This window comes from Convolutriloba macropyga, chromosome 2, assembly GCF_964194025.1.
Source record: "Convolutriloba macropyga chromosome 2, txConMacr16.3, whole genome shotgun sequence".
Taxonomy (NCBI): Eukaryota; Metazoa; Xenacoelomorpha; order Acoela; family Convolutidae; genus Convolutriloba; species Convolutriloba macropyga.
The window spans coordinates 10,801,881-10,813,936 of NC_134469.1; the positions used below are offsets into that span (position 1 = coordinate 10,801,881).

Genomic DNA, 12,056 nt, shown 5'->3' on the forward strand with positions numbered 1-12,056 from the left:
CAAGATTTCAGTACCTTTTGGGCGACTTTTGTTTTTGAAGAACTTGGCTTCGTGCTTTCCTTTATATAAAACATTGAGATGCTGAACTTTAATTTCGATTTCACTTCATGTACTTTTTTCTGCTAACAAGTTCTGCTCGTCGAATATTCTCGACATTGTTCTCTCATGCAAAAATAATTTATCTGGAATAGATCCAATGAAGATACCAGCATTAGCCCTTGTTAGTTACGTCATAAATCAAATATCAACCAACATTGTATTCAAGCCAATTGGTTCATCTCATCATTGGTTCACCCTGTTCAGTTTAATGTTCTCGTCTCAGCAGAAGATTTGGTGCCATATTTTGTCTCTTTAAAATTTTTCAAAATACCAGTTTTTTTCGGGGAATGGTCTTTCAAAATCTATTGTTTCGATCCTCCAGCTCAGTGGTTTGAAGAAAATTGGGATGTAAGTCCAAGCTCAGACATGCTATTTTTTAGCACGCAAGCGTAGTTTACAGCGGGGACCAGCAACGGCATTGGGATTCAAATTATCTTAAACAAACCAAGCCGTATGCAAACCAAGTTTCAACAATTGCATCTGTTTTTTCTTTACAACATTTTGCAGTTTTGCTTTTTGCAGATTTGTATTTAATTCAATTCACAAAATTCATGCGCTTGTTTTCTGTATTTTATGCGACATTTTTTTGCTTCTAGGACACCGAGTGCAGTAAATGCGCCCACGGCTCCACCCGCCCCCACTGCACCTGTTGACAAGTACAACGCATTTGCAGACGCATTCAAAAACGATCCATTTGCGACTAATTCCGCGTTCAATACAACTTATAATGGCTCCTCGGATCCGTTCAAATCCGAGGATCCCTTCGGTGGAGGTGGAGCTGTTGCTGGAAAGGCTGCAGATGTATCTTCTGGAGATCCGTTTGCGTCTTCAGCCAATGACCCCTTTATGACAGGATATAGCGATCCTTTTGCAGCTGCAACTACTAACAATCAAAGTTGGTCTTTCATTGATTTGGTGCTTTGAATCTTTTCTGTTTGTGCCCCCCAGGTTAGTGGGTGCATATTATTTGCACCCCCAGACGCATGTGCCATATTTTTACATAATGATTTACTATGTCATGGCACGTGCTCTATAATGGGGGGATGAACGCTTTGGGGGAGGGGGGGGGAGTTATTTACAAACGGAAAAGATCCGGTGCTTTTTACCGATGTTTGTACATTTGCTCGAGCTTTCGGTTTTCGCATGACGCTTCGCTCGGAACGAATTTAGCATGATCTAATTTGCTCTGATTCAGTTTTTTACACTGCCTGAATTCAAAAATCAAAACTAGGAAAAGGGTTCCATTGCAGGTCATACTGTAACTGGATTTGTCGGTCATCTTTTTAATATGCTAGTGCCTTTGACGAAGATGAAAATAATTGTTTCTAGATTCAACCTCTATGTTTGGCGGTCTTCCGACCACCTCTGCAACAACTACAAATTCAACTGCGCCTGTCGCACCTACTGCTGCAAATTCCACTCCAACTGTTTCTAAGGAACCGACTGAAGTGTTATTTGAAGCTCTTTATGATTTCACAACCACAGATGAAGGTGATCTACCGTTCAAAGTGGGGGACATCATACGTGCATCAGTTGAACAGAATCTAGACGAGCCATGGCTTGCTGGCTTCCTGAACGGAGTGGGGGGATGGTTCCCTCGAAATTATACCAAACGACTAGACAATGCAAGGTTTGCAACTCTGCAACTGTTTTAGCAATCCTAGTATCCTGTAGCTATCCTTCCTTTGAATGGAAACATTTGCTTTCAGTTTGAAATTTTTATTATTGAATGCGCTAAGAATCTCACTTAAATTTAAACAATGTTTTAATTGAAAAGACTATTAATTCATCCCGCAAATTTGTGTTTTTTTAGGAATGTTGAATGCAAAGAGCAAAATTTGAAAGCAAATGAATAAAACTATAAAAATCTTCAAAAATTTCTTGTACAAATGCATTCTCTAAATTTGACTGTGGGAGAGCACCATTGGATGCATGGCTCATTCTCGAGTATCTCGCTCAAATTATCTGGTTGACGAATCAAAATGAAAAGAAAAACCCGTTTTTCATTGTTCGGACAAGTATTATTAAATTTGAAAAAATATTTTAAAAAATTGAAAAAAAATTCATTACCAAAAAATTATTACTATATCCTCCTTACATTATATATAATAATCTAACAACTGATGACAACTTTTTCATTTCTACATTCAGAAAATGTTTAACCTCCTGGATGAATTTTCCATAGTAAACAAGACTTTTTAAGACATGCGTCATCTTAATTACAACCGCGAAGGATATTTTTTATCTGGATTAATCTTATTTTTAAATGCTCTCGAATGAGAGGCAATTATAGTAAACATGGGTGTCTTTTTATGCTTGACCGTTTTGCGCTTTTCTTCTAGAACAATCTTTGACTTCTCAAGTGACTTTCACGCTTTTTTTAATTTTTGAGTGATTTCAACTGCTCACTCCAATTAAAGTTTGTTGTTCAAACAAACGATTGATAGAGACTACGACAAGTCCCTGATAGTCAAGTGGTTAATACTTCCGTCGAGGAGAAGGAATAGAACTCAAGAGGTCGGGGTTCGAATCCTACTGTGGCCTGATGTTTTCGCACCCATAAAGAAAAATTAATCGAGGCTACAACCCCTAAATTAACTTGCGCCGCCTGTCATTCGAGAGCATTTTTTCGACTTATGTCGGTTTATGTTTAATAGCCGCACAGCTGGGGCTATTATTGGCCGTCTCTTGGTTTTTTTATTTCGTCTTGATTTTTGTTACGACCATATGACGTCACAGCCACTTTTTGTTCATTCGTTCATGCAATTTCAACTGAATTGCATGTGAGACGTCATTTTTCGCTCTTAGTTCATGCGCGTGATTAAATTTTTGGTCACACTTGACTTACCTCACTCACAAAAATGTGCCTCACTTACCTCACTTTGAAATTGACTTTTATTTACTTTAATTCAAAGAGATAAGGTCAAATGGGAGTGTGTCACTTTAAATGAAGGTTATTTGAGATCAGCTAATAGAGGCAGCAATAACTTATACAGACTTTTAATCAAAATATAACAGATCAGCCTTCAATGAAAAGACGAATTTTTTTGGTCTGTCTTTTTTACTGTTTTTAGACTGCCGATCTACGAATCTATTGCGGCTATTTTCTGGCAATCTGCCAGCTATGTTTGATTAATTTTTCAACTTTCTCAGTCTGCCTTGAAAATTTTTTAACGTGGTTAAAATTTTGCAATTAGCTCTCAATTTATAAAGTGAGAGCTTAAGCGCTTCGTGAGCATATAACTATTCCACTATTCTGCTAAGTGAATCCTGTCTTTCGCCATTTCCTAGTGATTGCTTCAATTTTTTTCTGTTCAGCAATTAGTCACAGGATGCTTTCGATAACTTTCTCTAGATACCTAATTGGTGTTATTGTCATTGACCAGTGTACGACAACCCATATTGGGTTTCTATCTGTATGTAATTTTTTAGGCTGTAATCATCTGCGTTTATCATAATATGTCTTAAAACAACTTTCATTTAGTAGTCGGAGCTTTTGGTCAATCGTCAGGCCTAGGAATTTCAGAAAATTTTTTCGCTCAATTTGTGTTTTTCTACATGCTTGTTTTAGTTTTTTTAAAAAACAGAAACTTGTGTTCTGATTTCTCCGTGTTTAGTTTGTTTTCTTTTGATAGGCCATTTGTTACGTAAATAAATGCTGTGTAGTGATCATCATCAATTTTATTTATAGTGCTTCTTTTTTTCACGACATGAGCGTTCGATACAGAATTACTCTCGGTTTTTTGGATTTCTTTGAACTCGTTTATTCAAATAACCAACAACAAAGGTCCAAGAATTGATCCTTGTGGCACAATTAGCTCACTAATAGTAGGTTAGTCTTTTTGTCGCCAGTTTTGTTATGTTGCTTTTGATTCGACAAATACGAATGCAAAATGCTATTTACGGTACCTTTGAGGCCGCATCTGAAGCGTTTTTGCAATAGAATAGTGTGACCTACATTATCGATTGCTTTCCTCAGGTCTAGGTGTAGTTAATTTTTTTACTGCTGCTTAGGAGATTTTTGCTTTTTTGGTACATGCTGTTTATTGTCCTATTTCTATGCCCTTGTTGAACATCATTTTTAGCGCACTTGTTAACTTTACTGTCACATATCGGTCTTTAAACACATGGCCATACTTTGATCTGAGTTGCGCGTTCAAGTGTTTTTAGGAGAAATAAGTTAAATTTTTTCCGCATGAGAACAGTTTTCTAACCTCTTCCTTGGCGGCTATCGACCTATGCAGCTGAACTTTACTTTTACGTAATAAAATAGTTTTCCGGAACTGATGAATAATTTCATATTTTGCAAATTAATGTGTTATCTGCAATTTTCTTCAAAGGAAATATTTTTAATAGCCGCGTCCTCAATTCCAGAAGGCTATTATAGCGCTCCTAAATTTTTTTTACAATTCAAAGAATTTGAATTGTATTGGGGCGCTGTCTTTTTTTAAGATCTGTTCACACATTTTCATGATTTTTGAAGTCAAATTGGAGTAGTGATTTTGGTCACGCCGAAACAGGAAATGGAGCGAAAAAGCGAGCGGTTTTGCGGCGTGAATTTTTTTCGCTCTAATTTTAAAGTAGAGTGAGAAAACGGTGTTTGAACAAAAATTCGGTTTCTCGGTAGTGGTTTTTTGTTCACATGCGGCAATTTCACTCTGATTTTTACTGTTTTTTCGATTTTTTGGATTGGATTTTTTTCTAAATGGTTTTCCCAATCCATTCACAGCTTATTCTAGGCCTAGTTTTTTGTTTGAATTAAATTTTCATTTCTCGCTGGGGGTTTTTCTGTTCACATGCGGCATTTTGATATTGATTTTCTGTTTTTTTCTTATTTTTTTGATCTCATTTTTTTAAAAATGGTTTTCTGAATTCACTCATAAACCATTCTAGGTCTAATTTTCCTGTTTAGTCAATGAAAATTCTTTGAATTGTACGTCAGGACTTGTCCTGCTATGTTTTTTTACTTCGTCTAACAGATATTTGTTTCGTCTTACCCTGACTTCTTGGAATTGACTTTTTCAATGACTTACCTCACTCAAAAAAATGACTTCTGAACTAACTTATGGAACTTAAAATTTTATGAACATTTACTTGTTAAAGGTCAATAGTGTGCATCTATGTAGTGCAACACATATATCCCCTAATTCTTAGCTTTTGATTTTGAATACTAATTTTGGGATCTTCTCCGTTTGTGCCCCCAGTACGTTATGCGCCCCCCAGTTACAGAGCACGTGCCATTACATTGTAAGTCATTATGTAAAAAATATTGCACGTGCATCTGAGGGCTGCAAATAATATGCGCCCACTAAGCTGAGGGGGCACAAACGGAAGAGATCCTAATTTTGAGAAGCCCTATTAGGGCTTTCTCCTTTAGAGCTTATGTGTGTCATAAAATTGACTGTCCAAAGCTAACCCAAAAAGTCTAGTGGTCTATTAATGGACTGGTGGTCGATCTGTCTATCTAATCTCTTTAGTTGTTTCAATTCATGGAAGGCCCCAAGGGTCTATCGTGGCTTTTTTCCGGCAATCTGCCGGCTATGTTTTGGCTTGAGATAAAACCTAATTTTTTAATCAGTTTTCTTGTATTTCAAGTCTTTCAGGTGAATTTCCAATATTTGATGAGTACTTGGATTACCAATATTTGAGAATGCAATGTCAATTTCTAAGAGTGGTTCGCTTTGCTTTGTGGACCCCTAATTGATATAGTTCGAGATTAGCATTGAATTTTTCCTAATGTAAAAGGATTTTCCAGTGTTTGCCATTTACTGCTTTTGAAGCTTTTGAATTGTTTTCTCAATAAAATCAAGGTCAGAAATTCCCTCCGTTGTGTGTTGTAATACGAGTTGTTTGAATTTTTGTTTCTAAAAATTTTTTAACAAAATTTTGTCATTGAGCGTGTATCTCACTGTATGACTCCCTCATCGGGTCAGTATTACTTGATAAACTGAGATCACCATATGGCTGTCGATATATCTGATCAACAACGAGAAATTGGCGTCAATAGTCCCCATATTGGCATGCGTATATAAAAAGGAAATAGGTTTTCGCAAAGTTTTGGTTCTAAGTGTCAGCAGTTGAATAGATTGTTCAGTTTTTTGAACTTTCGGGCCGTTCGTCGTTTTTTAAAAAAGGCAACGCTCCCAACTTTTTGTTGGTTGTGTAAAACAATTTTTCGCTAACTATCTGAAGAGAAGCATCTATTATTCTAGTCCGGATTAAGATATGTCTGTGGCAAAGCTGCTCTGGTTTATGAGTCATACTGTTTATGTGAACTTCAAATTCGGCGAAGTCTCAGAGATTGTTCTAATGTTTTGCAAACCAATGTGAATATTTATTGCGTCAAATAAATATTTTTGTTTTTGCTTCCTTGATGTTAATATTTTGTTGTTAGTGCATGAAATTATGAACTGTTTTGTACCATTTGCAAGCATTTTTTTATTTCTTACTTGCAAAATCAAATGCATCTTAACTCTCGCTGCTAGTCTTATTGGCCTTCATATCACAACCAGCTAGCAGCAACCAAAATGGTTAAGTTGTTTGCGTTAGCTGTTCAATTAGGCTAGTGAAAACGTGAATCTCATCGTTCGCTAATATATCGAAGTGCGTTTTGCTTTTTTGTCGGTAAACCCTGTCACTAAGATTAAAATCATTACACGAGAATGGATGCTAATTGGCTCTAATATTTAAAGTTTTGTTGGCCAATTTAGTGGAAGGGATCAGCATATTTAACTAAATCCTGTATAGTGAAGGCATTCATAATAAAGCATTGTTGACAAATAAATTCATTTATAATAAATGCGATAAATTTAGCTGCAGCGAAAGACAATCGAGAGCAATTCGTCCAACGGGGGTCTGTTATCTCGTGAAAAAAGTACTGTTGTGAAAATTTACGACTTTACAACTTAAAATTTCGTATCTAGAGGAGGCTAGATATTTTTTTCTACACATTTTGTGAGTGAACGGCTTTATGACAACCTGTTTGATTTCGCCTTTAGGATATCGAATGTGACTTATCTTAAACGTTCTCTAAGAAGTCATCGGAAGTAACTTTTCTATTGCTTCCTTATTTCCAACTGGTGTTCCACTGCCTTTTCTTAGGCGAATTGTAGATTGTAGTTCAGTGTGGTTTAAAAAAGATACAACGCAAATAAGGGTGCGAGAATCAAGTGTGTAAGGGTAAGGTGGTGGTTAAGTAAAATCTGAGTTTGATTGCTTATGTAATGCTATGGTGTTTCGCGTGGTTTGTTATAGCCAAGTCTACTGCATGGTATTTCAACATATGGAATTGATTGATGAAATCATCTGCTTCTGTTAGCTTAATGTATATAATAATGTAAGGAATAGGGGAACATTTTTTGGAGGAATGCGAAATAACTAGAATGAAAGCCCACAAAATTAGGACAGGAAATCGACATTTGAAGGGTCAAAATTTGGGTAATGGGGGTTCTTCGTTTTTTTTTTTGGTTTATATTGAAATGTTATTATAACCTATAGTACCAAAAAAAGAAGTGTAGCTGATAAGGTACCAAATTAGAAGGGAAAGGGAATAAAAATCTCGTCTCATTTTTACACTTATAACAATCTTATGCTAGGATATGGAAATTGAAAAGAAACTGTTAAACATACGAATATAGTTATGGTTATGGTAACAACTGTACGGCTTTCGTTGTGTACGTTATGCGTTTTTACCCCCCCCCCCCTTACATCCTCAACCCCTCGCTAAGCTGGTATATCTTTTATCTGCCTCATTATTGCGCTTTTTACTTGAGATACATGAAATAAAATAGATATTCAAACGAAAAGGTGCTGCGTACGATACTTCTTGTATAAAGACGGGTTGAAATTGTTTTAAACCTTATGTTGATGTAAGATTTACCTTTTATTTCCTATTAACGCAATATTGTTAAAGTACACGCGAAATGTCCCTGGCGTTTTATCTTTTTCCTCATTTTTAAAATCCCGAAATAGTTTTCTTTCAATTCAGCAACTGCTGTTTTTCCTTGACATAGCTAATCCGGTTAAGTGACAATGCGAAGCCCGCTTGAATGAAATAAGCACGTGAAAGTAACTTTTGTGGGGACACAACTGAAATAATCCTTTGGCTGATCAGAATTTCGTTCATTTTGATTTACTGCTGACTTCGAAATCTGCTGAATTGGTTCAATTTCTGTCTAGTAGAGTACTATCAATACTACAGTTACTACTACCCGGAGTACCAATTGTAAGTAATATTCCTTCTCCTCTATCTTGTGTTATTGTTACAATCTGGGCTCTCAAGATCTTCTCTTTGTGTTTTGTTGGCTTTGGTACCACGTGCAAAGACTGAATACTGTGAATGTGTATCAATTGGATTTTAAAATATTTTTACTTTTATGAAACAAAATTTCGATCTTAATGACAGAGCACTTGAATTGTTATATTGTTGCCTACTGACTATACGCTGCCTCGCGGCAATAAGTTTTGAAACTTGAAATTCTTAAATGCATTTGTAACAAAATTATAATCGAAAAAATTATTGCTCCCAAACAAAGTTTTCCGCAAATATATTAGTCCTGCTGGTCTTTTTAATGCATTGTTCGTGGTTCCGAATTTCCGTCTGATAGTTATTTTGCTCTGACCATTTGATTTTTTGTCCTCAAAAACGGTGTTAATAAGTAAAACCCAGATGGCAAAAAGCCTAAGTCGCTGAGCAGTTCTCTGAGAGTTTTATGCTTTACTAGTCTCTTAGTATGCGATTCACCGAAATTGTCTTGGAGACAAATTCATGTGTTTGGTGGGCGGCTCTGAAAGTTTGACCCATCCCCCCCCCCCCCCCCCCCCCCCCCTCCCTCCCTCCCTCCCTCCTCACATATACTTTATTCCTTTGCTCCTACTTGTCCACCTCATTTTACTCCTAACTCCACACTCCACCCCCTGATCCACCCACCTCAAGCTTAAGCTAGCCTCTCTAAACTGCTGCGGGTTATTTTGGAGTGCAAATTTATTACCCTGAATTTAAAGTAGAGTAAGAAAATGGTCTTTCAATGAAGTTTGGATTTTTTTTAGTGACTTTTTCTTTACATAATGCAATTTGATTTCTATATTTACTGATTTTTAAAGTTTCTATCACTTTTTCTAAATGGTTTTCCAATTGTATTCCGAGTGATTGTAAGTTTTATTTCATGTTTTGAGGAATAAGATGTTTTTGAATTGTGGTTGAATTCTTGTCCTGCTAAGTTTGTACAATTTAAGGAATTTGAATGATCCGGGCGCCGTTTTTTGGGCTCGCATTTTCAGATATTTTCATGATCTTTAAACGCAAAGTAAAATTGTGATTTTGGTTTCGCCGGAACAGGAAGTAGAGCGGGAAACCAAGTTTTGCGGCGTGACATTTTCACTTATATTGAGTAACAAAATATTGGTTTTGATCAGAAATTTGCTCTCTCGAGACTGGTTTTTTTTTATTCACAAGCGGAAATTTAACTTGTTTTTGCACTGTTTTTAATTACCCGCCCTTGTCTTCTTAATCGGCTATTGTATAGGCCTTATTACAATCCAAGAATTGTATTGCCTCAAGTGCTTAGATTGCTGCAGCTGTGCTGCGAAGACTTTAATTCAAAATTAAAAGGTCATTTTTGCTAATTTTCGCAATTTTAGTTTTCAAGTTTTGAGATTTTCAGCCTTGGGGGCTAAGGAACTTCCTCTAGAGCTTGATAGGAGGTTACTGTATTGTTTAATTGACAATGGAATGATTTTCAAGATTTTGTTATCAAGAATGTTTGCAATTTTTTAAAAAAATATGTTGCTATTTTCAAATTTTCTGAAAAGTTTTTTTTTCATTTGTCGAGTTTACAGATTTTTATCTTGCTGTGAATTTTTTCTTGCGTTTTATATTAGTTTTCTGGAGATATCAAAAAAACTGGCTTTGAAGATATAATATCTCTAATGTTAGCAACATTTCCATGAAATTTTCAAGTTTTTTGAAACTTTGTCTTTTTCCGAGTTTATCGATCTGCAAGGGCCAGTGAATTTTTTTTGGTCTTGCAGATTGTTTACTGGAGAGATTCGAGAGCCAAAAGTGGTTTTGAAGATATCAATATCGTGAAATTTAGCAACTTTCATAAATTATCCATTTTTCAATTTTAAAATGCGTTTGTCCTATTTCTCCAGTCTATTTCTCGTATCTTTAGCGGCCAATAAACCTCTTTCAAAGCTTGTGCGTAGGTTAATGGGTATATTTAAATGGATCATTTTTGGTCTTCAGGGTAAAATCGTCAAGAATTTAAGCAATGATTGTATTTTTTAAATTTATTTTTGTTTCTCGTAAACTTGACTGTTTTTCTGTTTGGCTAGCAATGCTCATTTGGTCAGGTACACGAGTTTTTAGTTTTTCTTTGAATTGTTTTCTAGGAATTGTCTTGTTATGTTTTTTGTCGCAGCGTGTTCAACATTTTGCATGAAATCGTTTTGACCTCTTTTGGTTAGTTTTATTCTTGGCTTATTCTGCTGAGTGCTTTCAAACAGCAGTTGCTCCGAAGAGCGATCTAAAATGAATCAATTCATGAACACGAAATCAGGACTGGAACGGGATAAACCCGTTAAGCCCAAATTTTGATGCCCGCTAGTTGAACTTTGTTCTTATGTCGTAGTTATCATCTTTAATACTTATTTGTTTTGATACTAGCTCCTGTATCCCATCTTTAAAAACAGGAAGATATCTAAATACGGAGTGACGTATAAATGGCTCGCACTTAAAAATATTTTTGTGCAAAAATTAGTTTTTTTCTTTTAATCCCAATCACGGGGATATGGGAATCAGTGCCGCCTATTTTCTGGCAATCTGCCGGGATGTTTTCAAAATGGGCTGGCCAGGAATTGTTGACCAGGAATTGTTGACCAGGAATTTTTTCAGGATGCAAACGGAGTAATTTTGTGCACACGTTCGTGTAGCTTTTTTACAGCTTTAGTTTGCTTGATGTCATTCATCTCGATGTAATTGGCAGTGTTGACAGTAAGTTTTAAGATCAGTTGCGTGAATGTGTTTTGATCATAAATGACTTATCTCATTCTATGAATCTATTCTGTTCCCCCCAGCTTGGCTGGCATATATTTTTTACGCCCTCCAGGCCACGTGCTATTTTTGTGCATAATTCGTAACTGAGGGCAAATGCTATTTGGTCTGAATAATTCGCCAAAACGCAAAATAATCCTATATTTTTTTGAGATTATGCTTCTCCGAGGGTTTAAGCTCCGATTGACCGTTTTCAGTGCAAGCAGCGGTGCAGTGCTATCCAATCAGCAGCAATCAACGAGTGCTTCTGTTGTCCCTGCAGTTTCAGGAGGTTCGGATCCATTCGGTGCAACATCTGTAGCCTCTCCATCTTCTGCAGCTGACTTTACAGACTCTTCTCAAAGCGCAAACAGCAGCAACACAGGTGACCAATTACATATTTAATTTCAAAGCTGCTGGTAAGACTGTTGGTTTTTTGTGCTCAAAGGAACACACACTTAGGAACATATGCGAGAGCTGCTTCGGTTTTTGAGCAAAATTATTTAATATTTTTGGGTAAAAAGTAAAAAGTACACATTTCCAGCTATTCGGTTTGTTAGTGCCAGTGTTAAAAATTGACCACTCAAAATGGGATGTAAAACATTAATTGATTCGTGGATAAGATGCAATTTTATCCTTGCCTGTGCAGGGCAGACTGTGTTGTGTCGAGTGCGCGCTATCTACCCATTTGAAGCGACAGCTGAAGGTGATTTGGGCCTGCAGGCTGGTGTCGAGGTGTGTGTGACAAACAAAGAGGGTGATTGGTGGACTGGGTACTTGGCCTCTGACAGCAAAGCTACCAAGACACAGGGCATATTCCCATCCAACTTTGTGGAGGAGATACCACAACAGGTATGCATAATAAGAACAGAAGGACAACATTACTAGCGTCAACCGGTACCAAATGTGGTTACCTTCTGACGGT

General features: G+C 36.5%; 1 protein-coding gene across 4 annotated transcripts in view; it reads left to right on the forward strand.

Annotated features, from left to right (window-relative positions):
- Positions 1-12,056, forward strand: part of LOC142356370 (intersectin-1-like) — a 119,506-nt gene that overhangs the window by 74,349 nt on the left and 33,101 nt on the right. For all 4 annotated transcript variants that reach the window (XM_075408299.1, XM_075408305.1, XM_075408317.1 and 1 more), the window contains 4 exons: positions 696-994; positions 1,429-1,729; positions 11,350-11,516; positions 11,781-11,983. In XM_075408299.1, the coding sequence (XP_075264414.1) occupies positions 696-994; positions 1,429-1,729; positions 11,350-11,516; positions 11,781-11,983 (970 nt within the window). The remainder of the gene's footprint in view (positions 1-695; positions 995-1,428; positions 1,730-11,349; positions 11,517-11,780; positions 11,984-12,056) is intronic.